General features: G+C 36.9%; 1 protein-coding gene and 2 long non-coding RNA genes across 3 annotated transcripts; 1 reads left to right on the top strand and 2 right to left on the bottom strand.

Annotated features, from left to right (window-relative positions):
- Window positions 1-1,566: 1,566 nt before the first annotated feature.
- Window positions 1,567-25,757, top strand: LOC134226952 (ATPase WRNIP1-like). Its single transcript, XM_062708091.1, has 4 exons — window positions 1,567-2,102; window positions 3,448-4,067; window positions 24,796-24,967; window positions 25,032-25,757. Exons 1-4 carry the CDS (start codon window positions 1,725-1,727, stop codon window positions 25,554-25,556), a joined length of 1,695 nt encoding a protein of 564 aa, XP_062564075.1. The 5' UTR covers window positions 1,567-1,724; the 3' UTR covers window positions 25,557-25,757.
- LOC134224049 (uncharacterized) lies at window positions 11,720-12,261 on the bottom strand. The gene is made up of 2 exons (XR_009982821.1): window positions 11,906-12,261; window positions 11,720-11,842 (listed from the first exon to the last, which is right to left on the bottom strand). It is a non-coding gene; the product is annotated as an uncharacterized LOC134224049 (long non-coding RNA).
- LOC134226953 (uncharacterized) lies at window positions 25,582-27,970 on the bottom strand. The gene is made up of 5 exons (XR_009983588.1): window positions 27,729-27,970; window positions 27,503-27,551; window positions 26,230-26,274; window positions 25,886-26,031; window positions 25,582-25,687 (listed from the first exon to the last, which is right to left on the bottom strand). It is a non-coding gene; the product is annotated as an uncharacterized LOC134226953 (long non-coding RNA).

Here is a 27,970-nt window from a genome sequence, read left to right on the forward strand (position 1 = left end):
AAGAAGCCGTGCAAATATGTACGTCACCATTTGCTGTTTACATTTTTCATCATCCACTAATACACTTGCATTTGGTCTTCTTCCTCACCTTCTATTTATTCTCATTGCTCATACACACATTCTCACTCACTAGCTCAATCTCACTCACTCACTCACATTCACTAACTCTGGCTTACTCACTTATTCACTCTCACTCAATCACTCACTAACTCTTTCTCACTCACTCACTCTCTCTCTCTTTCACGTACTTTCACACACACTCATTCTCACTCACTCACTCAACCTCACACACTCATTTTCACTTACTCACGAATTCTCACTCACTCACTTTCACTCAATCACTCACTTTGACTTACTCACCCACTCTCACTTACTCATTTTCACTCACTCGCTCACTCATTTCCTCTTTCTCTCCCACTCAATCGCTCTCTCTCAATCATTCTCTCCCTTTCTCTCGCTATATCTCCCTCTTCTCGTTATCTGTCTAACTCTTGTACAAAAGAAATCCGAACCAAAACCCCGAAGTGTAAACTCAAGCACGGGCGAGGATACGCAGATTCTCAAATCCCGAAGCAAAATCCTGAAGTGTAAACCCAATCACGGAAAATGTTTTGACAGTGGAGACTTATCGGCGGAAAATTTTCCCTGACAAAACCCGGAGCAAAATTTGTTTGCCGAGTTTCTACTGCAAAATTTTGTTTTTACCGAAATATTAGTTTTAATACAAATTATACTAAAGACACACTGGTGGTACAAGTACCACGGTTATATACCCTAGTACATATTGTACCATGGTTTTCCACGTTGTACCAGCATGGTACAAGGTGACACACTAGTGGTACAACTTGTACCATGGTACGAATACCACCAGTGTGTCATTAGTATTAGGAAAGCTTTGATCACCGCGTGACTTTATCGTAATTAATTTAATTTCGATAAATATTAGTTTTTTAGTTGATCACAAATGATTGTCAGTAATAAATTCCCGAGTTTCGGTAAAAAATTATCATTATTATTTATTCTGACGTTTTCCTATTTTAACTGAACAAATCATTTCAAGACAAAATTTACAAAACGACTTATCTGCTTTTGTAAACAAAGATTCAAACGACGATTTGACGAATCTGATTGCTCTCCCACGCAAACCAGCACCACCAATAGGTAGATGAAGGTTTCCGTTAACTGTTGATGGTGTTGGTTTGCGTGGGAGTGCTATCAGATTCGTCAAATCGTCGTTTGAATCTTTGTTTACAAAAGCAGATAAGTCGTTTTTTGTCTTGATTTAATCCCTAAAATACTGAACAGCACAAAAAGTCGGTATGGATTCTCCTCAGCGGGTGGTTATTAACGTACACAATATAAAATTTATTTGTAAATTTTTTTTTTTATATTTTTGTCAATAAAAATGTGTGGATTTTTATTAGTGTATGTTTTGACCGCAACAAATTTTTTTTTTGCGTGAGGGAAAGGAAAAGAAAACTCTACCCAAAATTGGGTAAAAGTTTATGTGATATTCTCATTTTGGGTAAATATCTGGCCGTGTGTAGAATCCTTGAATCATTGATACACACGCATACTTTTTCGCCTTTTTCGAGTACAAACCTGAATCAACAAAAACAAAGACGCAATATTTTCATTGAAGTTTAGCCAAGTGCAAAGAAATTTTTCAAAAGGGTTGGATTATTTTGTTTTCCTGGTGATTTGGTATATTTTGAAGTTCCAGAATGGCAGAAGAGCCTCAGGCTTCATCGTCCTGCACCCGGTCGGTTTGTCCGGTGTGCGACAAGCTGTTCCCAATGGCTGACATCGAGGGCCATGTCGATCGGTGTTTGTTTTTGAATTCAACCGATCCTAACGATGCGGGGCCGGTAGCGCCGCCGGAATCAACGAACGGAACTCCTGAAATCGTTGCCAATGGAAGGGAAGCAAAACGAAGCTTCAGCATTTTTAACAAGAGTCCGATTATTGCTAATCAGAAACGATTGAGGTCGGCGACGAATCAGAATGGAAACAATGGACGGATTCCGATGAGCGCCGAAGAGATCGAGAAAACAGTGATTGATCTATCGGATGAAGAGCGAGAAAATTCACAGCAGAATAAGGTTTGTGAATGTTTTATCATGCAAAATTTTCTATTGGATTATTGATATATTCATTCGCGGATATACATTTTAGGGAACATAAATATTGTAGGTACCACCGATCATAAAACAAATCTGCTCTGCTTATTTTTAGTCGCAAAGAAAAATAAGCGCCAGATTAGTAGCGTAACCTCCAGAAAAAAGCTACTTTGATATTTTTGAAAATGTGACCGCCACGTGTTGGTTTCTGGCCTTTCTGGCAGGGAATGCTTTGATAGCACGTGCTATTCCCAAGTAACCAAAAGTTCCTTTGAAGGTCTGTCGCTTAATCAGCTCAATCAAGCTGATTGAGCGAAAAAAGTACTTAAAGGAACTTTTGGTTACTTGTTACAATGTTTTACCGCGCATAAAAAAAAAATTCAAGCGCCTCCAAAAAAACTACTTTGATGGTTTTAAAATTTTGGCCGCCACGTTGTTGATTATGGCAGTGAGTGCTTTGATAGCACGTGCTTACTGCGTATAAAATTTACACATCTATAAGAGACAGGCAAGGGAACAGGATTTCAAAAGTTGTCGTTTTTTAGAAAAGATATTTTAGTTACTAGATAAAGATTGTCGCTTCGGTTTCCTTTGTTCTGCTGTCCGAAACATGTGTGGTACATACCTGTCAAATCGTATGGATTTTCCTTATTTGACATTTAGCTCCCCTATCCTCGCCAGTAAAAGATGTTTCGGACAGCGACGACAGCGACAATCTTTATCTAGTAACTAAAATATCTTTTTTTTTAGCAATGCACAATGTAAAGTGAAAATTTTAAATAAGCTTGTAGTACACAATACAAAAGATATTTTAGTTACTAGATAAAGATTGTCGCTTCGGTTTCCTTTGTTCTGCTGTCCGGAACATGTTGGGTACCAAGCTGTCAAATCGTATGGTAATCGTATCGTAATACCATCTTTGACAGCTCCCCTATCCTCGCCAGCAAAAGATGTTCCTTTATCTGGTAACTAAAATATCTTTTCACAATACTACAACTGATGTGATCTGCCCCTGATCGCATATTTGTAACATTTGCATTTTGGTTTATTTTGTGAATCGTTTGTCAATCTTCTCCACAAACTCAATCATTTCCAGCTTACCACAGACAAGTAAGATAGCAATGTCTATTTTACTGTTGTGGGATTAGATGAAGTAAATTAAGCTTTTTGAACGAATCATAGAATTTTTACAAAATGAATAAAAATGCGAGTGTTACAAATATGCGATCATGAGCAGTGATCTCTCACACCAAAAGCTCATAATTAAATACCTATGTTCAAGGAGTTTTGGATTTTAAGCTGAAAAATGCCTGTTTTTTTTTTACAGAAAGCCAAAAGAAAAGTTGTGGAAGGAAACGATGATAATATTCCGCTGGCGGAAAAAATGAGACCAGACGACCTGAGAGACTACATAGGACAAGAGCAGATTATTGGAAAAAACACGGTCTTGAGGACGTTGTTTGAGAAAAACACAATACCCAGTATGATCTTCTGGGGACCCCCGGGATGTGGTAAGACGACGTTGGCACATATCATTGCAACTCATTGCAAGCGACAGGAGAATATGCGTTTCGTCAAATTGTCCGCAACGATGAGTGGGGTAAATGATGTCAAAGATGCGGTCAAAGTGGCAAAGAATGAGCTGAGCTTCAAACGTAAGACGATCATGTTCATGGATGAGATTCATCGCTTCAATAAACTGCAGCAGGACATATTTTTGCCTCACGTGGAAAGTGGCACCATCACGCTGATTGGAGCCACTACGGAGAACCCGTCATTCAGTTTGAACTCCGCACTGCTGAGTCGTTGCCGAGTGATCGTACTGGAGAAGCTGGGTGTTGACGCGGTGGTGAAGATTCTGGAGCGCGCACTGCCGCAGTACAAAACTGTGATGTTTATGAACAATAATAGTGTCCCTGACATCCTGAATTTACCTTTCATTCCACGGTAAGTAAATTGCTTTGAATGAGGAAAGAGAGTTTCCTGTATTTTGGGACTGGTATTTTTTTTTCTAACATCATGCTTGTGGCGGTTTGGTTGAACCACTCTGATGATAGTCCATTTTGCGGAACTTTGGTTTCGCAAGAACTTCGGGGTTCGAGAGGGTTCGAGTCCCTCCTAGGACCAAAACAAGTGGATTTTTTTATCGCAAATTTCATATCAATTTGTCTATTTCGAAAAATGTGCTGTGCATATACACAGTCAAGATATTTAACACAAAAATGATTTTCGTACAGCCGAATTGCAATTGGATGAATACTTATCAAAACCGCAATCTGCTGCTTGTTGTTTCAAGCGCACTACGAATTGAGCGAATCGTTCCTCCTTGAATTGTTTCATTTCGCGGAGACGGTGTCGCTCCAGGGTATGTTGACGAGCTGGCTGGAAAAAATCGTTCAATTTGTCAATGGCAGTATCGTACCATTTCTTTTCAACTGCCACCAATGGAATTTTATCTGTGTCCGTGAGATTCTCGAACACTCTCTGCAGTTGAGGTCCACCAAGGAACAACAGTTTAGCTCTTTTGAGCCTTTGGTTAAAAATCGAGTGTGCTTCAATATACTATTCTAGCGCACTTTTCCACGATTTCCACTCAAGATTTAGTTTGGATCGTTCAATTTGCTCGCAACGAAATGGAGGTAATGGCCATATCTCATATTCCATTACTGTAATATTTTATAAATATATAATATATATAACAGTATTAATAGGGGGTCCCGTAGCGTAGTTGGCTACACGTTCGCCTTACAAGCGAATGTTCATGGGTTCGATTCCCAGCCCCTCCACCAAACCCTCGCCAGTCGCCAGATCCCGCAGCCATACGGCCATACGACAACTTGTTCTTCTCGGAGGTATTCCTCCAACGTGACCCGGATAAATGGCAATCGAACAATGCAACGATCATTGAATACACGACATGGACAAACGGACACAATGGACTCACTATGAGATGGACTGGCAACGACAACAATAATGGTAATGGAAATCTAAAAATAGATTCTGTGTGGATTCTGTAGAGCAGAATACCACAGTAGATCTCGGCACAGTAGCGGTTAAATAACACAGAGTGCCTAACAAATAAATATATAGGAATAAAAAAAATAACAGTATTAAAAAAACCCAGATTAATCCACCTAGCAGTGATGATGCCTTTCTCTTGCATTATAAAATATATTAAAAGAATCACATTAGAAAGGTCAAAAAAGCTCTTTAGGATCACATTTTTTCGATCATTTTGCATGTTTTTGCATTAGTTGAAATGCATCGCCATCATTTTCGGAAAAAAAAAAATTTTTTTTTGGTTTTGATTTTGGGAAAAAAAAACAATGATTTTTCAATAATTCCAGAATGCAATGTCCAATCGAGCCAATTTTCAATAGGAAAACAATGGGACCGCATTCCCCGTCGAATGCAACTTGTTGCGAGTAAAGTTAAGTTCCAAAAAGTGTGTCTACAAAATTTGTACACAGACACACACACACATACATACATACACATACAGACATCACCTCAGTTGGTCGAGCTGAGTTGATCGGTATATAACACTATGGGTCTCCGGGCCTTCTATCAAAAGTTCTTTTTTGAAGCAATCATATAGTCTTTCGGTACAACTTTGTTGTACGAGAAAGGCAAAAACATGCTTGATCATAGGCTAACAAATGTTTTAACCAGTAATATAACTCTCAAGCACATACCTTTGTTTATTTTCCATAGCAACAATTTTTTTTCCATGCCTAATCTTTTTTATTGTATGAACTCTCCCAGTTCCGGATAAAATCTACTTTTCATGGACTCTCCCAGCCCAGGGACAAAATCTAATTGTGGACTCTGCCAACTAGCAATACTTCTTGTATTTCAGTGGAACCTCCCGGTCCTGGATCTATTTTTTTACCATTAATATTGGACTCTCCCAGTCCGGGCATTGTCAACGAGTATACAACTCTCATTTCATGGATTTTCTGGATTTTTTTCCATCACATTTGCAAAAAAAAATCGCTCAGTATTTGTACTGCTAATAGAACCTTTTTAGAATTTAATTTCCTTGTCTAACTATGTTAGCCTAAGTTTAAACTTTCAAAATTTCAGTCTTACCGGAGTTCATCCTCGTCGCCAGATTGTAAAGTCCTTATTTAAAAATGGCCACCTACAGATCTCAATGGTATGACTTACCTACACGTATCCACATTCATTTAAATGCATTTATTTGCTTAACTGACATAGATTAAACCAGAAATTAACATTGTTTCGCAATCTTATCGATATCATTGAAAACAGCCTGAATACATTTAATCTATTTTACTAGCAGTAGTTGAAACAGATACCCTATTTGACCACTTGACACCCCCGAAGACGGAAGCTCAGCTTGTTTTGTCTCATTCTTATACTGCCCCTATTCGCATAAGCGTCCCATGTCTGTTTTATTCAACTTGAGAAATATGCCGTTGAATTTTTCAAACTCGTTTTACATGGAGAAATTGAAAAAAAATCTAATAAATCGATAAAACCAGCAATCTTTCTGAAAATTTGGCATAATATTCGTTATCTGTATTCATTGTTATGGAACTATTAAATGGACCATAATTATATTTATTTTATGTGCAAAAGTGTATTAAAATCTGGGATGTGACTGTTATGCGAATAAATAGCAAGATGGGACAACACAAGTGGATTTTGATTTTCAAATTTCTAGAACAAAGCCTATTATTTTATCAGTTTTTCTTAACGATTAGGTCATTTTAAGCTTATATCTGGCAGAAAATCAAAATCGTCAAAAATCGACATGGGACTCTTATGCGAATCGCGGCAGTATACAAAAAATATAATAAAATCATCTGTCTTTGAAAAAAAAAAAAATAACCGAATTACATTTTATGAGAAAAGAAACTTGAACTAGCTCATTGCAGTTGATCTTTATTGAAAAAAATCCCGAGTAAGTTAGAGGAATGTTAAGTAGAGTTGAGCTGCCTGGCTATTGCATAAAACGAAAAAATACGTTCTAGGCTAGTCTAGTCTACACATACACAAACAGTTCATGAAAGAATCCTGGAAAGTGATAGACTCGACAACATCTATCACTTTTCTTGTCAATATTTATATTTGAAGCACATCATAAATGTAGTTCAAACGTAAAAGCGACTAGGCCTACTATGCATTGTTGTTAGAAATACCTGTAAAAATCAATCCTTAACTAAAAAACCCTGATTAATCCACCTAGCGGTGATGATGCCTTTCTCGCTCGTTCAAAATAGTTGATAAACATATATGAAAAGTCTAAAATAACAATTGGTGAATAAGACTTATTTTTCACATTTATTTATACCAGATGAACCGGCCTAGGGTCGAAGATCTCGTAAATAAAGATAGATTGAATTGAAAATTCACATTTGTTATATAATTGCTGCCGGATGCAATTTGTTGCAAATCGGATGAGGTTAAGTCCCGGATGAGGTTAAGTGCCCGGAAAATGTGATGAGGTTGTGCAATTGCACAAATCGAGTTTCAGGCATAGTATAAAAAATTGTATCACAGATCACTCTTTACAGGTAAACGATTCAAGCACAAAATCTGATAGAAAACGCGTGACAGAGCTAGTGTTACCAAAATCAGCATTCTTGAGCTCATATTGTGCAATACTTTATATCGTAATGATAACATATATCGGAAAATCGAAAATCGTTGTTTACCTTCGTGTAATTTGTTATGGATTATAGCAAGGCTGTTTTCGATCATTTAGTAATATAGTTTCGATAATTTAGTAGTTTGTCAATAACTTATTCCAGAGGTTAAATTTCAAAAGTAATATGTGTAGGACATCTAGAGCGAAGGTTTTTACAACTCTGCCTAATTGTTGTTTCTATTGCACTGATAACAGAGTTATAGCGCTAGTTGCAGTAACTTATTATACAGACTGATCGAAATTTTGTTATCATTTAGTATTAGTAACTAGTGCTTTAACTCTGTTATTAGTTGAATTAAAACAACAAACTATTAGGCAGAGCTGAAGAAAAATAATCGCACTAGAACTCTGCTGTAACACGTTTTGACATTTAACCTCTGGAATGAGTCATTGTAGTTTGTCAATTATCGAACTAAGACTATTAAATTATCTAAAACATACTTGGATTATAGAAAAGTTTGAATACTTTTTCTACTGACTTCCAAAAATAGAAAATTTTCTCCGAAGCCTACCAAAACTCATTTTCTCCTACATCATCCGAGTGCTTTTTATTTGAATTCTTATAACAGACATGCTGTCACTATGAACGGGGTTCCAATTATTTGGTCTAGCGAAGTCCAAGATTTAGGACTTATGTATAGCATGAATGAATTAACTATCAAAAACCACACAGAAGGTATGCAAGCAAAAAGGTACAAAAATAGTAAGTGAATATTCATAGAAAATCAAAATCTTAAAATATTTTTTTGATTTACAAACTAATTGTTAGGCCAGCCATGTTTTACATATACTGTGCCAATATAGGTTATTTGCTGCAACGCCAGGAAGAATGCATTTACAGAGGATTCAAAATAAAATGTTGAAATTGATTATGAAGTTGCTTCCCTGCGCACCAAAACAATAAGAATATCACATGTGACTTATTTGAATGAAATGACACAAAAGCACCTGACGTAAACTCAATCGTACCGTTTTGACTCAAATCCCGAACATGACTTATATTCCGATATACCTAACTAAACTTTTTATCGGTTCAGATTATATGCCACCAAACCAAAGCACAGCCCTCGGTGCGTTACCGCACGTATGCACGCACAAGCAGCCTACGTCTTGATGTAGTGAAATAGTTATTTATTGCAAATCACGTAGCCTCTTGTTCTTCGACCACTGATATTTCAAGAAACAAAGATGGCTCAGTGGTAACGTGATAGGCTCTCATCCAGAGGATTTATGTTCGATCCTCGTGTAAGCCATCTTTTTTTCAAAACTCATATTTTCTAGGTGTGTATTGTTTATATTTATATTCATGACATTTCTATAATTGAATCCATCTGATTATTTGGAATATTTGAAAGAATTCAGGTCTGAACTTTAGATGATGGAGGTAGGAAATGAAACAAAAATACATAAGTTGAGAATCGATATGTACTCAACAGTTTTCTTTAATGATTGTTAGCAGAAACAAAATAGCTTTTGATTTATCTTGGTAGTAATCAAACTTGACCACCGAGTTTCAGTAGACAGTAAACATAAGTAGGAAATTATATTCTATTGCTTCAATGCACAAAAGAAAATATGCTTTACTGAATAGAAAAGACATATTTATTCAATAAAATTAGAAGCTTGCGAGTTTATGGTGCAGCAGACGCTATATCCAAGGAATTGAGACCGGGGATTTCCCTCTGCGCGTTATTTCCGCGGAGCTATCCAAAATTTTCTTTTTTCCGTAATACATACTCATGAACCAGTTTCCCCAAATCTCATTTGCTCGGTCAACATTCAACCCACCTGAGCTAAAAATAGAACATTGCCGCACGCAATGCGATGTGTGTTGGTGATGCTTCCTTCGGCAATATTCATCCGACGGCAGGAGACTGAAGCGAATGCGCATGCGTCCCGCGTCTTCCCACACACCAGCTGCGCTCCCATATGCTGATTGAACGCCACAAAGAATTATGCATGCATATACTTAAGGTGGTTATACAACAAAGCCACAAATCGGCCATCTTGGAAACCACGTGCTTTTTCTAGCGATTTTTCAAGAGCACAAATTCAGAGAACCACAACGTCCATGGGGATGGAACATCCGTAGATCGTTTGCTTACTTATGCTAAACAATCGACTTTAATTTCAGCATTGTACGAACATTATTACGCTAGATTTGAACTTTTGATAATAGGAGTAGAAAACCGTGTGGTGAATTTAAAATTCACCACATGGCTTGATTGTATAATCACCTTAAAAATAAAACAGAAGCACGGCTTGCCGCTGATGCTACGATGGTTAAGCCGACCGATCCACAGTGGCGGAAACCCAGACAAAACCCAAAACAAATCGTTCTTTCGTGAAGCTGATATTATTTTAATTTTGCACATTTAGTCAATGATAATTCCTCAATTTGTTAATTGTAGTTGGTAAATTTAATTTTTGGTGACTTGGTTCAAGTTGATGGTGTAACATATATGTATGGGAAAATTAAATTTAACTAAATTTTGTATCGGGAAAGATTCGGAAAGAACTGATATGATGCATTGAAACATATATTTTGTCACTTAACAGTGGTTAGTTTGGCGAATTGCGCCTTGCTGCACCAAAGCGGGAAATTTACTGTTTCAAGGTTAGAATTAAGACGCTGCTCTGATCCTAAGTCTTGGGCTTTGGATAGCATAGCATATGTCGGATAACTATTCAAATTTCGAAATGAATTCAGCGTTACAAAATTACTGTTGCTAAATTTTAAGCGCAATCGTAGGTTTAGTCGAGCATTTGCATTTGTAACCACCACTGCGCGACGGCACATTGCCATTCCTTCTTTTAGGCGCATTCGAACGGGAAAGCGTTGAACGTGTTAAACAAAGCACGATGCTTTTTGAAATTGCTATATGACGACTGAGGAGTATTTACAGGCTGTTATATAGGGTATTTGTGCTTTTCTTAGCGCTTAATAACAATAAGACATGAGAAAAGTTATGTCTAACGTTTAGCACACAAGAGGATTTTTAATTATTGAACGGATATCCTATCGTAAAAAGGTCACCCCAAATTACTATTTAGTAATTTGCATAGGGCACCCGTAACCTGAGCGGTTCTTATTGATACTTCCCATTATTATACACATATGTGTCTACTAGTTTGGATTGGATGTAATTATGCAATTATACCAATATAATTTTGCATTAACATCCTCGAATCAATAGTGAATCTACTTGTATCTCAATTAAAGTAACAGCGTATCCAAGCGATTTCAATAGTTTATCTATTAGAGCATCATTACTGGGCGTGAGTGTTTTGATCATCCTCGCAACGCTGTCATTTTAGTTTAGTCACTCTTTTTCGCACTGGTCACTATTTTCGGTTATCATTTTGGTGGCTGCTTTCCGTACAGGTGACGTTTAATAATTCATCAAATAGCAGCGCTGTTATCGCGCTACCAAATTTGATCACCTGTCCACTGCGCTACTGTTTTAGCAGCGCGTTTAGTAGCGTCCGGAAAAGTGTCAAGTAATGATACTGCGCTGCCAAACGGCTTATACTCACCACCGGCAAACTTGCTCTAAGTTAATGTATTGAAACTGTATATTTTAATAACCAACGGTAAAAGCTAATATTTTTTTCTAGATCCATTAATACTTCCAGTATACACTCAAAATAATCCAAACGTCAATGTTACGTGAAAACATAAGTGGCTTTTTTCCATCATACTTTTCACGTAGCAGCTACGTGCATCGAAGGTGACAAATGAACTCGTGAACTCTTATCATGTTACTGGAGTATCACATAATAGCTACGTGACTTCCGGTGGCATCAAAGTTATGTTCTGATAAAAAGTAAATGGTGTTTTGGTGATCATTATGGATATTTAATTTGTATTTCAAGGTATTTTTCTTTAGCTATTATTATTCAATTAAAATAAGTCAAGAACTTTGTAGCATAAAATATATTTAATACACATCAAAAACGAAACAAATGTGTAGCTTCTCCGTCACTGCCATTTCATCGGTGTTATGGTGTGCTATTTGCCTCAAACGGTAGTAACTTTGGATTTCTACAAAAAGATGAGAAAAAATATTTCATTTATGTACATCTGCATTAGTTATGTTGTACATACCTTTGTTCAATTTCTGCAGATTTAAGAAGTTAAGTAGACATGGCTTGTTCTACTAACAATCGATATGGTTGGTTTGCTGTACGAAAACCACTTGTTTTTCTAAGTTAATTTTCGACTTCTTTATTAGAAGTCAATCAGAAATGGCAGCGAACAACAGCACCTAGTGAACTAAAATAGTGAATGAATACTGAGAACATCTACGTGATTTCCACGTGACATACATAGGGCCCCACAATAACAATTACTGGTCTTCAATTTGTTTTCTATCTAAGGTCTAATGATTGTTACCTTCGACAGATGAAGTCAGGAGAAAGTTCATTCTGTCTGATCTACGTGATTTTCCAGGTGGCATTGAAGTGTGGATTATTTTGAGTGTAGGAATCGGTACCCTAGCAGGATAAACTTTGATGCTTATAGAGGTAATGAATATATGCCCAATTCGATGATTTATATTTGTATGTATCTTGCAATATGCTATGTGTATTGCTGGTGCTGTGGTGTAGTAGCCGCTTCCCGATTAACCTAACCTAACTCGCGTAGCAGAAATTTGTTTATCCAGTGTGCAATCGATCGTGTTGATGCTGATCATGGAGAACATGTTGGAGAACGCGAAGTGATTAAACTAATGTCTGCATCGAAGAGCACAAAATTATTTAGTATTGTAATAGAAGTGTGCGCCGGTTCGATATTCGTCAGCGGCAGCGTTTGTCAGAATTTTGGTCGGCGGCGGCGACGTTTTCGGCATCACGCCGAAAGCCTTTTAAGCCGGTGGCGGCGGCGTGAATGGGCGTAGCGATTTTTTTATTACGTTTTTCAAGAAAAAATTTTTTTTTTGATTTTTTCGGAATGCTTTCAAGATTTTTATTTTCAAAGAAAGAATCTTTCGCATGAAAAAATTAATGAAGTTCCCTATAAAATACTATAAGTTTTTTCTAAATCTGGAAATTATTTTCGAATTTTCCACGGGAACTACTTTGAGGTTTCGAGAAATCTAAGAAGAAATCCAAGAGAAGCTCTTTTGAATTCACAAAAAAATTGTTTTGAATTTCAACATACAATTCGTCGCAATTTACATTAGAAACTTCAGAATTTCCACGAAAAATTGTTCTTAACTTTTAGAAGAAAAAAAAAAAGAAACTTCGGAAATTCACGGAAATTTTCTGTTGAGTATTATTTGAAATCTACCCAAACAATTCTTTATAATTGTAAGAGAGACTGGTAGAATGGGTGTTTTAACGTTGGCTTTCTCAGTCTAGAATAATGAAGACAACTAGTTTGACATGGCCAATAATAAAACAGAGAGAGAGACTCTAAGACTCTAAGAAGTTTTCAAGGAAAATTCTCTGGGATATTCACGAGAAGTTCTCTGGAACGTTAAAGGGAAACTACTTAAGAATTTTGTGCGAAGGATTGCTCAAAATGTAGAATTCAATAAAAAAATCTTTGGAGTTCAACAGAAAATAGTTCGCAATTTTTTTGGACTTTTACAGGACATTTTTTGTACAATAGACGTTCGATAACTGGAAGTCATTTAACTACAATGCTGCTGCAATTCGATAGTTACATCAGTTTTGCAGTTATCGGACAGCTGAACTTCAAAATCGATTATAGCTGCATTGCACTGCACAATCAGGTGCACTTCTGTTGCATCTGATGTCGTCTGACAATCATTTGACGTCTAGAATGCGTCACAGTTATCGAACGGCCTGTGCTAACTGAAACGAAAACATATTGCATTTATCGAACGACTTGTGTATTGTCCAAGGCTATTCGGCCGAAAATATCGTTTGGGCCAATAGGTCATACTGCCAAATGTCAATAACTGAACGGGTAATTTAGTTAAAAATATATATCCGTTTGGCCTAATAACCGAAATTTCGTAACTGTCGTGAATTCCGCTTTAGATTTCATCCCGGAATTCCATCTCTACTTTTTAAGTCGATACCGACCTTTAAGCCAAAAGTCATCTAACCAAATCCCATTAAGCCGAATTGATGCAAACTGTTATCAGGTCGAAAATGGTTTGACCGAAAGCGACATACAGCTGAAAAACCCAGATTAATCCACCTAGCGTTGGTGGTGCCTTTCTCGCATTTAGTTAAGACACCAACCTTATATGGGGTTTATATGGTCCGATGTACCATTTTCTTCATAACTTTTAAACGCAATGGCTGATCGTTATAAAATTCAAAATCAACAAGGCTTTGTACCCTGTGGAATGAAACTTGTTGCGAGAAAATCGGTTAAGGATTACTATACGAAAAGTTGTTCAATGTTTTTATAGCTTTATACATACACACGGACAGACAGACATGGGCTGGAAAAAAATCATTTAACCGAATAGATCATTTGACCGAAAATGCCGTTTGATAGGAATGGTCATTGGTCATTTGGCCCGGAAATGTCCTTTCTGACCTATTCAGCTAAACGCCATTTTGGCAAAATGATAAATTCACGGCACATTTCAAAGAAGGTTGCATAAAGGACATTGTTGGGCCAAATGGCTCGTTCTGCCAAATGACAACCCAGACAACCGAGCATCGCATAAGAATGCAGGATTCAAATCGTTTACCGATCCAAATTTCATCAAAATCGCATTGTGGTGCACAGATAATAAGTTTATATCCGGCACAGTAGGTTATTTTACGAGTTTATTTCAGTTTCATTTGTTGACATCCCATATTCTAGCAAACACACTCAAATTAAATCGGATTTTCTGTCAAGCAGACCTTGTTATCACAAACTATATCGCAATGTATAACAAACAAACTCGCTTAAAAATCGTGGCATTACCGTGCATGGTCGGATAAGAAATATACATATATCGCCTTTACTTTTGTACGAAAAAAAAAAACGTTTTCGCGACTAGTATATGATTAGTTTGTGCACTTAGGCATCGCATAACAGAAAAACAATTCTGGGAATTCTTACCGAAAGTCGTTTTTGATCAGATGATCTATTCGGTTGAATGACTTTTTCGGCCAAACGACATTTTTAGCCAAATGACCTGTTAGGGCCAACATCTTTTTACAAGTCCGGCCAAATGTTCCTTTTCGCTGTACGTCAATTTTGGCCAACCAGTATTAACCTGATAACAGTTTCCGTTAAACTTTCAGTTTTGCTAAATGGTACTTAGCTGGATGTTTTTTGGTCTTAAGGCCAGTATCGACTTGAAAGTAAAGAGGCTACGGAATTTTGTTCAATGGTCAATTGACAAAAAGTCCATTTGGATAAACGAGCGGTTATTTTTGACAATATTACCCGTTCAGTCAAATGGCCCATTCTGTCAAAAATCCTTTTCGGCTAAACGGCATTTTCGGCCAACGATCGTTTCGGCCAGACGACCTGTTAGGGTAAACGGCTTTTCGGCCAAATTACCAGTTTACCGCTCAATAATTTCTTATCGAAAATAGAAAGAATTTTCTGCAGAAATCAAAAAAATCCTTTAAAATTAACAACTTATTCGTTGTTTTAAAGTTGACTAGGCCAAACTAGCCATCTAGTGATGAACTAAACCATGCAAAAAATCACAAAAATCGCTCAACAGAAACTCAATTGGAACTTTCTATGGATATTCTGAATATCCTGTAGAAATTTGGAACAGCTTCCCGTGAAAACTCTGAAGAGATTCTCATGTAAATTCCAAACAATTTTCCTTGGTAAATCCAAAGGTAATTCCAAAGAGATCTCGAAAATTGTAATTCATGTCTCAAGTCCGAAAATAATTTCCAAATAAATATTTTGGAAAAACTTGAAGAATTGGATGTTCATAAAATGTTTGAGGTTACAAAAATTTCTCCCGTTAATCTTGAAAATATCCAAAATGACCAATTCAGCCGAACGACACTTTCGACCGAATATCCATTTCGGTCAAATGGCTCCTTTCGGCCTAACTGCTATTTCTACTACTACTGCTTGTGGTCTTCGGCCAAATGGCTGTCTGCCGAACGACTCTTCAAGTTCAATTTCAATGATATGTTTTTTATTTCAGCGGGAGATTCTTCGCAATTTTTACACAAAATTATCAGCCTAGTTTTTTTTACGCAGAGCTTTCCGAAATTTTAACAAGAAATTGTATGGAATTTTCATGAAAATCATTGACATCTTCACGAAAAATTATCTGAGATCTATCAGTAAATTATACGGAACTTCCACTGAATCTTCTGAATTTGCACAGAAAGTTTTGCGGAATTCTTCAAATTTTAATTCAGCGTGAAAAATTATAGATCAGTGGCGTGGAAAATTTAAAACCGGCGGCGCGCCGATGCAAACATGTCGGCGGCATGTTAAAAACTGACTCTAAAAAGCTTATTAAACGAAGCACATTGATCTTGCGTTAGATTGATTTAAAACACAGTTTTCGTCATCTTGTTTTCAAAATAACTTCGTTTACAATAAATATTTAGTCGTTTACCAAAGGGCTTCACATGAATTACCTTCTCAACTAACCAACGATTCCTCTCCCGAAGCCCTCACGGAGATGCAGAGCATTCCTCGGTCTCTTATAACAAAGAGTGTTAAACTAATTTTCCGATCCTAATCGTAAATTAACAGTAAGGAGCTTCGTTAGGTATTGGTCATGAATTGGAAACTCTGAAGCAAGTATACAATAAGAATAACTTTTTTAATTGATAATTAATAAATTAATAATTTAATTACATTTCCCAAGAATATTATGTAATTAATGAGCTGTGCTTATTTGATGTTTCTCGGCCAATTATGATTAGCAACTAGGATGTGTACAGTTAACCCAGCTAAGCTCTTCTTTGACTATTTGCACAAAACGTAAGGAACTTTGCAGATTTATGGGCATCCAGAACGGGTTGAAAGATCATTAAAATTGCTCATACTGACCATAACAGCTGTTCTCATATGGCAAGGACACACAGACAATAGCTTAATTCGTCCAGCTGATTGTATATAAGGCTATGGATCTGTGAAATTCAATCTGAAATACATATCTTTATGCATTTTAGAAAGGTGCACAAGATTCTTCTAATGAGCAAAAGTATGTTATATATATGTGGACGAATAAGAAGGAATATGTTTTGGCTGTTGCACCCTTTTCAAATATTGGTCTAGTAATACCAATTCTCTATCTGCGTATACGCCTGGCAGATGTGGATACATAATTGAGTGTCCCACTAAATAAAAAAAAATCTAAGCATTCATTTTCAAATTTTTACTTAGCTCAATACTATAAAACCAGGCTGACAAGGCAATATGTAGTATGCTTCAGCATAATTACATAATTCTTAAGTCAACTAAGGTTTTAAGCGAAATTTGAATCCGTATATGAAAAATTCCAAAAATGCTGGGGTATTGCTTTATCGTTGATTTATCACAGATTGCCTCTTCTGCTATTATAACTCTATTGGTCGCAAAACAGTTATTTGACTTCGAAAAAGTGAAATCAGAATTACGTACATAATGTAAAACCAATTTATTGAAAATTCCGCGGAAAAAAAATTAAAATTTCGTTTCGTTTCGAAAAATTTCGAAATAAATGAACCTTGATTTCGTATCGTTTCGAAGACTCGAAAGTAAATCCATATTTCGTTTCGTTTCGATCCGAATCAACATAGACATTTCAAATTTCGTTTCGTTTCGTTTCGTTAGGAAAAAGTATGTTATCGCATACCCTTAGCCATAACTCCGAAACGCAAAGTTCAATCGATCTAATTTTAAATAGGAACCAATGGGACTGCATTCCGCGTCGAATGCAACTTGTTGCGAGCAAATCGGATAATGATAAATGCCCAAAAACGTGTCTCACATTTTTGTACACATACACACACACATACAGACATCACCTCAATTCGTCGAGCTGAGTCGATTGGTATATAACACTATGGGTCTCCGAGCCTTCTATAAAAAGTTCGGTTTTGGAGCAGTTCTATAGCCTTTCCGTATACTTAGTATACGAGAAAGGCAAAAAGCATAAAACGAAAAATACGTTCCTTTTGAAAGTTTGAAAAGTGAATCGTGTAGGGTAACGGTACCAATAGTGGAGGTATTAATAGATCCACAAAAGAAAATATTTTTAAAAAATTGATAATTATTGGAAATTTACAGGTTTAATATCTTAGCCAGTAGATAAATTAATAAATTTGCTAATAAAAATGAGATTGATGTCATGAAACATCAACAACACCAAAATATTGCTTGCACCACTAATGGGTACACTGTTCCTTTAGTGGCGGTAAAAAATAATTTTGGTTCCCATAGTGGTGCTATCCATTGATTTCTTATGAGACTCGCCACTATTGGTACAGTTGCACCACTATAGGTGCAAGGGAGTCAATTTTATTAAGAAAAATCATTGTTTTCAATAGTTTTTCAAGTGAAATCTTAGGATAAGTTGCATTTAATAGGATATTTAAAGCACGACGCATCATCTGAAATCATCGTAAAGTGCATTATTATGATGAATCTTAATAAAACCCCACTACCTCCACTATTGGTGCTACCTCCACTAAGGGTACGGTTACCCTAACCAATAGGTACGCATAAGTTTCTGAATATAAACAAGGATTTCAGATGTTATGTCCGCTGACGCAAAATATATCTGGTCACTTAGTTTAACTCCACTAATAATAGAGTTAAGGTGATTATAGAATGAAGCCAGAAATCGGCCATTTTGTAAAACACGTGCTTTTCCAATATTTTTTTCAAGCGCACGAGATGAAAGAACAATAACGCGTATGGGGTTGAAATAATGGTAGATCGTTTGCTTAGTTATGCTGATCAATCATAATTTGTGTTTCGGCACTGTACGAAAACTATTCCGCCAGATTTGGGCTTTTCGAAATGTATGTAGATAATCGTGTGGTGAATTTGAAATTCACCACGGGCTTCATTCTATAATCACCTTAAAGCGCTCTGGGGTCAAAATAAGCATAAAAAAACTCAAAGGTTCAGCCAAATCGGGTTGTACGCAAAGGTGATGTTGAACCAGCCTGAATCTGTTTTCGATGTGATGTATATAATTTTTGACCAACATTTGAAAATGAAGATAAAAATAAAATTTTCAAATAATCGAGGATGAACAACACTCTCAAGCGTTCACATATCCAAATTACCAGTTGATAAAAACTCGCTAGAGAGTAAGAATCGTTCGATAATCGTATCTCGATTCGAAACATTGGTAACAATGCCAAACATCCGATTGAACTTCATTGTTGACATTAAATTGGTATTAATTAGGTTTATATTATTTTAAATGATAATCGATTACACAATTTGAAAAGCACAAGCCTGGCTGATAGTGTACAGCTGCAACCATCACCGACGCAAACTGCTACAGAGACTTACCATCCAGCGCTAAGTCAGTCTAAGCCCCTGGTGGCGCATTACAGAAAAACCTATTGCGAAAACTGGGCTGTCTATTGATAAAAATAATTAATCCTTCACGTGATTTGCGTCGGACTTAGCGTTTAGTCCGGCAGACACCTACGAATCAGCAAACACGAGCCAAAGAAAGTTTACCAGAACGCATTCACTGCAGCAGCGAAGAAGATTCCGAGCCCCTCTACTGCATCAACAGACGTAAGCAAGAAGCTATCGTCAAATGCCCCCAAGCTTTCCAAGGAAAACGCACGTTTAAGTTAGCATAAACGAACTGCACCAGTTAAAAGCCCTGCAATGGCGGACATAAAAAAAACTTTCAATGAATAACTAAAGAAATGCTGATAAATTACTAAGTTGAAAAGCAGGCCAAGTTCTAGTTGGAATGTAGTGCTATGGAAGAAGAAGCTTGCGATGCACTTACGAGATTGACTGATTCACCGAAACCAAGTGCTAAACTGTTAGCAAGTTTTTAATAGTAAATATTATCAAACATAGATATTTATTGTAACACACTAGAGTCGGTTTTTACGTGGCCGCGTGAATTAAAACAACGTAAAAAACCGCGTAAATCCCAAAGTATGTCTGAAGGAATGCGGGAAGCCAGAAACTCGCGTGAATAAAAAATCGCATAAAAAACGATTCCTGTAAAAACAGCCGCGTACCAAACGACTTCAGTGTACATCGGGTATGAAGCGTTGACTCTTCCTTGATCGAATGGTCCAAGAAAATTGAAAATCCATAGAGAAACGGCTGAGATATAAACGTTCAAAGTCTATCATATTTTCGTGACGTTTTTTTTAATTTTTTGCAATCGTAAAGTGTACCCCAATATAGAAAAAACAGACGTAGTTCTACCACCGACAAACAGACGGGCCTCTCTGATTCCAAAATTGGCAAAAAAAATTACAATCGTTTTACTTCGAGTGTAGTAACTCGTTCTGTCATTACTGACATTATCGTTCATTTGATAGAAAAAGTCAAGAAAAAGAAAAAGCAAAATGCGCGCCATCCACCAGCTGGTCGACGTAAACATTATACTTGTGACAGATATATGTTGCAAAAATCACTGTACAGCATAAAATCATACATCTGTCACCCAGAATCACGTTGGTATTACCCAAGCAATGATGATTCTACGCTGATACCAAGAGGTTGAAACGCCTGTCATACGCGGTACAATAGCACTCTACCCACGTTTTGGTACTTCTGTTGTTGGTACCCAGTTGCTGGGTAGTATGCCCGAATTCAGCTCTCATATGGGTGATTGGTTCATACGCAGTAAGTGACAATTATCGGGAATATACTTTTCCTGGCGAAAACTTGCAATTAGTTAACATCGAGCCTTTTGCGTTTGTATTACTTCCTCATGTCGAAAAAAAAAACTGAAAAAATAGCCCGTCGATAGTTCCGAAGTTTTGTTATCATGAATTAAACGAAATTAAAACAAAAACATTGTACGCCATATTGAATGAATGGTGGGTAGGCGTATTAGCCTTCTCTTCAGTCCCCTGGCTGATACGTACCCTGCTCTGCGCCCGTTGTATACAACGTTACAGGTACAGCGCAAAGCAAATTTGAATGCAAGCAATGCTAGTAACGCATACAATGGCGCCATCTGGTTGCGGTCACTACCCATCACTGACGTTAAAACATAATAAGAAAAATGAGTTTTTTCTTGTTGGAATATGAAAACGACCAATGAACGTGTTGGTCGGCGATATATTTGTATATTCTATTTTAGTTCAAACTACTTATTTTACAAATTTATATGCCACGTCATATCACTGAATTTACTAAATGATTTGTTCAGTAGGCATATATTTATAAAAATATTGTAACTGTTTGTCCTGGTTATATTTGATGACCTTAAATAATTTTCTTTTGCTATTATCAGCTTTTTTGAATTCTGAGTTTCAGACAAGTCTGGAACGCTGATCTAACAGCATGGATATCTCCATCAATCCTTTTACTAATTTTAACATTACAGTCCTGGATTCACTGAATCAGCCTGCTTGATCCGAATTGCCCGGAGAATGTCCCGCATTACCACATGATAAATCTGTAAATTCTGGATGAGCTATGGAATTCGTAAGAAATTGGATTTAAAAAAATGGTCCACATCCGAAAAACCAGGAGAAAAAAGAAATCTTGGACACTCTAGAGGGTCTACTGAACTTGGAGAATGGAGGTTTAAATAATTTTGAGAATCTAGGCCATTTCCGTATATGTACTGAAAAATCAACGAAAATTGAAATAATTTGTCAAACTCTGAATAACGCAGGAATCTAAGGAATTTTAAGTATTTGATTACCCAGGAGGGTTTAAAGAATGTGGGAATATCAAGAATTTGTATGATTCTCAGAGTTAAACGTGTCTGAAGATATTCTGTAAAGTTAAGATTGTGATAATGATCCAATCGAAGCTCTAGAATCTAAAGGCTCCGTCAGACGTTGCAAGCAAATCACTCGTGCGAGCGAATGATTTCTGAGAGCACTCGCAATTGCAGTCACACGTAGCAATTTTTTACTTTAACCCTTAAATGCGCAATGTTGTTTTAAAACAACAAACCGAAAATACGTTCAATGTTAATAATTTCAATGGTTATTAACGTTAAAAATATTTCCGACGATATCTAAAAAAATCGCCCTGCGCCTTTAAGGGTTAAGCAAATGACAGATTTACTCTCATGCAAAATATAAACAAAAATGAAAAACTTGTTTTTCGGCCACAAAATCTAATTTCATTCCTATTTTTGCAGTGCAACACTGCCACCTGAAAACGTTTTCACTTTTGCGAGCGGAGAAGTTGCTAGAGCTGCACTAGCAAGCGCAATTCCGTTTCTGCGAGTTGAGAATTTTTAACGCTTAGCAGTCACACATTGCAAGCGAGCGTTTGCTTACGAGTTGTCATTTGTTTGCATGCAATCACTTTCAGCACAGACAAACAGACATAACACATTGAACATTTACTTATTAAATTCATCGTCGTTCAAACACTAACTGTTGATTTCAGTTAGTTGGGCAAATCACGAACCAGATGGCGGTAGTGAGCACACGTCAAACTCGAGCAAAAACGATGCGCGCGCCACGAGTGATCGATTGGCCAACTAATGATTATTTGAAATGACCAGTAAATCAGTAAACGATGGAAATTTGACGAGTGTTATGTCTGTTTGTCTGTGCTTTCAGTGTAGTCAGACAGGAAATTTTTGACAGTTGTCACTTTCTGCGAGCAAAATGCTCGTTGCGAGTGATTTGCTTGCAACGTCTGACGGCACCTTAAGAAAACGGAATATCAGAAAAGGTGAGAGTATTGGAGTATCCTTAAATTAGCAAAGATCCACAAAGGGAAGATCCATTAATTACGTAACGCAATAATTGGACATTTTCAACCCCCTTCCCCCCTATGTCACACTTTTTGTATGAATCACTTAAAATTTTTGTATGGATTGTCACACTTCGGGCAACCCCCCCCCCTCTAAGCGTTACGTAATTTATGGATGCTCCCTTAGTGAGGAAAACGCCTTCAAAATCCGAAGAATGAAAAAAATCACAGTGATTGTTCAGACTGAGCACTTACATTTTTTTAAATCACGATAATAAAGAATATAATAATAAATACTTACATATTTTGTAAGACAACAGACAATGCCAGACAATTTTGCATATCGAAGAGTTTCCACGATTGGAGGGGGAACAGTTTTAATAAAGATTTTGTTTGGGCGTAAATAGGGATTTTACGTTTTTTGTCAATCCCAATAAAATAAAATTAAAAAAAAAATATATAATAATTTTGATAACGACAAATTTACTTTTTAGCAATTTTACAGATAGTAGTTTTTCTTTACATCAATCGAAAATTCACCAAGTGTGTTTTGAACAACAATAAAAATGTTTAAAATAATCAGCAAAAGGCAGGAATTTTTTACCGGCCGGAAGTATTTACAGGTCATGTAAAAATGGAAAATAAATTTTTATTATTTTGTAAGAAAAATCTATATGTAACGCAAATAATACTATAGTAACGCAGTGAATAGTAAAAAAAAATGTGTGTCCTCCTACTGCTGTACGCGTACAACATGGTACGTGTATCACTGTACATAAATCATATGTCTGTCGATAGTATTATATGCACATTTCAAACAATCTACACAGCGATGAAGATAAAAATAACCAAGTAGGGGGAATGACGGCTTTGGCAGGTTTTGTTCTACTATTGGCAGGGGGGTTTTTTATGACTGACTAGGCATTTCAGAGAATATTGTGGCCAAATTTCATAAAATTTGGTCGACAAAAACCCCCTGCCAATAATAGAACAAAACCTGCCAAAGCCGTCTTTCCCCCTAATATCAAATCTTTTTCGATGCTTAAATCGACATTTAAGTCTTTGCGATCAGGGACGGGACCATGCAAAAAAATAAAAACAAAACCACGGCAGCCGCAGCAGCAGCCACGCCAAGCAGATGACAGTCAGCACATGCTTTTTCTATTTTCTCTCCCCACGATTAATGTTTTCGTACAATAATTTCACAACGTATAACCGTTTTTGGTGAGAAAAAAATCATGGCATTACTTCTTGCTCATTTTAGAGATAAGAACGAATAAATCAGTACCAACGGATAGCACTCCTTCTAGGCTTTGCGCCACAGGTAATTAAACTCGATTCTGTACTGTTTGCGCTGCGCACGAGCCGAAACAAAAAATCTCATGCAACTGCTGACCGCACGCCGGCACGACTCTAACGTAGCAGCAAACAAACAGTTTGCTTCATCGGCAAAAAAATGTCACGATGTCGCGTACATTTTTTTTTGCAAACTGTTTCGGCTTGTTTGGTGCATGAAATTTGACTGGATAAAATGTAAATATTCACATAATCAGAGTGTTTTAACGTACATTTCCCAACACTGTTTGCGATCATTACACACATTTTTAAAAGTCGAATGTTTTTCATTTGGCTAACGAATCCTATCATAAAACTGTTGATATTTATATTATCGAATATTGATTATTATGTGGAAGCTGATGAAATAAATTGAGGTGTGCATGACTAAGTTTGCCCGCACATTTGTGAGAGCTGTTGTGTAAACCATCGCACAGATGGAGCTAGGTAATGAAAGGAGAGTAATTGCCAAGAAATTTGAAGAACTGTATATGGGAAGGCACGTCGGTTTGTCGGTGGTTCTACGTCAAAATCATTGTTTTCGTCCCCTTTTTCACGAAAACCCCTCCCCGCCAGATACCCGCCCACCTATAGTCAATCTTTGGCTACGACCTGAAAATGATTAAATTATCTTTCGAAACAGCCGATTAAATTGACCAAACAATAAAAAAAGTTATAACAATTTCAATTTGGGGTCAACATGACTCCAGAGCACAGTTTGGGAGGGTCGTATAAAAATCTTCGCACTAGAAGTCCACCATACAACACATTTAAAAATGCAGCCACTGGAATAAGTTATTGACAAACTACAAACTGATCAAAAAATAATTGTTTCAGTTATTTTATTTATTTACTATTCTAAACTAAAATGCCATTTACAGAATGATGATCAGCGCCGAAAGTATTCGGTGGCTAGCGGAAGTTTGCGACGGAGACGCTCGCATTGCACTCAGCAGTCTTCAACTGACCTTGAATGCGGCCTCAGTGCGACAAGAAAAGGAAGAAATGGCCTTGAAACGAATTTCGCTGGACGAAATCAAGGATGGTATCAAGGTGAATAAACCGACTATGTAGCTTCATTTACCCGATTATAAACACACGACACTCTCTTCCTTAGAAATCCCATCTATTGTATGACCGGAAAGGCGACCAGCACTACGAATTGATCTCGGCCCTGCACAAATCTATACGTGCCTCGGATGACAACGCAGCCCTCTACTGGTGCACCCGGATGCTGGTCTCCGGCGAGGATCCCCGCTATCTGGTGCGTCGAATGATTCGAATGTCAAGCGAGGACATTGGACTTGCCGATCCGAATGCGCTGACGGTGGCCACCTCTACCCTTTCGGCGGTTCAAGCCGTCGGAATGCCCGAAGCGGACTGCATCATAGCGCAGTGCGCCGTATATCTGGCCCGAGCGCCCAAAAGCCGCGAAGTGTACGACGCATTCAACCGGTGCAAGGGAGCTATCGAGCACCACAAAGGCCCCATGCCCAGTGTTCCGCTACATTTGAGGAACGCTTCCACCAAGCTAATGAAGAACCTCAACTACGGAGCGGGGTATAATCTGCTGCAAAAGGGCGAATCCGGTTTGCAGTATATGCCGGATGGACTGGAGGAAGAGTATTTCTTTTCCGATTAATTGGATTTTGTGATCATTCCTTGAATAAGTTGAATTGGAAGTAAACATTTTATTTTCGTTATTGAAACTTGGTTTTATTGAGCCATTTCACGTTCGGGCGGGGTTTTCTTTTTTAGTTACCAGATGGTTACCTGAAACAAAGAGAGACATTTTTCGTTAGGTACTGTTCAAATGAAGTCAATACAATGAATATATACAGAACTGTTTTAGCATGGTCAGATAGTGGTGCATAAAATTGTTGAATCATGGGATTCATAGAGTTAAAAGGATGATTATCATCATTGTATATAATTTGGATTACATTTCATATTACATTGCAATGGAATTACCTGAACATATTTCCTTTTTTTGTCTCTACAGTACTTCTGGTAATGTTCGATACCTGGATGGGCACCCATTTAATGATTGGCTTTTTCCATGTGGCCTGAGAATGCCAAGCTAAAGTCGGTACAGCTATTTTTCCTCATAGCTAACTCTGCAAGAAATGGTTAACATTTATGTATGTTATTTGTTCTAAATTTGATTTATTCTACTATTGTGACTTAGTAAATTTGCATCAGATAGTGGTGCATATCTTTGTTGAATCATTGATTTCATATAAATTATAAGGATTTCTATCATCATACACAATACATATTCCTATAGATCTTATCACATTTAACAACAAACTCACCCAGTTAGCCTTTTCCATTAGAGGAGAAATCCGTTGAAGGTGTAGCTGTAAAGAAATATGGTTTGATTAGGTTTCTTTAAGTGGATAGTATGTGATGGGAACTCTGGACAACTATTAAAGGATAACGACAATATTTTCCTTGTTGGGGTCTCAAAAATCATTTGGGTATTTTTTGCGTTTTGTATTAGGTAATGCGTTTCGAATGAAGTAATAATTGACAACACCTTGCGCGAGAAAAATCGGAATCAATAGTTTTGAATATTCTTGAATTACCCTCAACGCATAAGAGAGGTATTTAGCCCATTTTTGTGCTAACAAAAAAACAGGGTGCAGCTTGTTGAAATAGAATGTCACGTTAAGGTTACCGTTTTAGTGTTTTTTTCTTCAGGCCTCGTGTTCCTTGACATGATTAATAATTTCTATGATTGACAGTTTTACGTATAAAGTAAATGAATTTTTAACACAAAACAAATTCTGTTTCAACATTTGCATTTTGGTTAATTTGGTAAATCGTTTGTCAATCCTCCCCAAAAACTCAATTATTTCCAGCAAGGTAAGCAAGATAGTAAAGCCTATTTTACTGTTGTGGGATTAGATGCAATAAAATTGAGCTTCCTGAACGATTCACAGCCATTCTACAAAATGAACAAAAATGCGAGTGTTACAAATATGCGATCATGGGCAGTACAATAGTTTGATGTAATAAAAGCGTCGAATTTTGAGCCTATGCCGGTAATGAGATTACCTGTTAAATTGCTTGTAGAATTTTTAAAAAGAGTTAAAATTTTCTTCATATGCTTCCCCGTGCATTTTTTTCGAATATCATCTTCTTGCTTCTACATGCAACGTTTGTTCGCCAATTCAGTCTACGAGCTTTATCACTTAATGAATCTTGAAATGAAACACCATTTACCTATCTACATTATTCGCAGCGAAAATTAACCCTTAAATGCGCAATGTTGTTTTAAAACAACAAACCGAAAATACGTTTATTGTTAATTAATTTTATTGGTTATGGTTATTGGTAATGGTTATTTACGTTAAAAATATTTTCAACGATTTCTAAAAAAGTCGCCTTGCGCGTTTAAGGGTGCATGCATTTTGAATAAAGGTGCTCTATCAAGTGATAAAGTTCGTAAGTTTGAATAATGTAATATAATAAATAGTGGTGCATAAATTTAAAATCATCTGAATTCATAAATGTAAAAGGTTTTATCATCATTTTAAAATAGCTTCAAAAAGATAGATTTTGGTCAATTTTCATATTGCTTACCTCAACACCGGGAATATAGTTGAGTGCCTCCATTTTGCGAGATCCGACTCTGCAATAAACGAAAGCATAGTTAGAACCTAACCTCAATTAGAGCATGTGCGATCCATTGGAAGAGTGTTATCAGAATGGTGCATGAGAGTTAAATCAAGGATTTTCATACTAAATTAGGGTTTTTTGTATCATCATGAAAGTTTTACAAGGAATGTTTGACAATGTTGAAGCTTACCAACTGTATTTTAAATGGATTGATTCACTGCAGTGGTTCCATTTTTGTGTAGGATTTCCTACAAAAACCAAGCGATCAGAACACCTAACTGATGAAAGGATTCGTGGAAACCTCATTATCCAACTAACAGAAAACTTATTTTAAGAATTTATTTACGCCAAATTCTACTTTAAGATCAAAGAACGATGTGAACTGATTTAGGTTTGGAAACGAAATGGACGACGTAATGCGTTCAATCTCCC

Source organism: Armigeres subalbatus, chromosome 3, assembly GCF_024139115.2.
Source record: "Armigeres subalbatus isolate Guangzhou_Male chromosome 3, GZ_Asu_2, whole genome shotgun sequence".
Taxonomy (NCBI): Eukaryota; Metazoa; Arthropoda; class Insecta; order Diptera; family Culicidae; genus Armigeres; species Armigeres subalbatus.

Excerpts from the sequence above, each read along its gene's own strand:
- LOC134226952 (XM_062708091.1), top strand. The coding sequence starts at position 1,725 with ATGGCAGAAGAGCCTCAGGCTTCATCGTCCTGCACCCGGTCGGTTTGT. Across the intron at positions 2,103-3,447 it reads AAAATTCACAGCAGAATAAG|AAAGCCAAAAGAAAAGTTGT; the intron begins GTTTGTGAATGT and ends TTTTTTTTACAG. Across the intron at positions 4,068-24,795 it reads AATTTACCTTTCATTCCACG|AATGATGATCAGCGCCGAAA; the intron begins GTAAGTAAATTG and ends TGCCATTTACAG.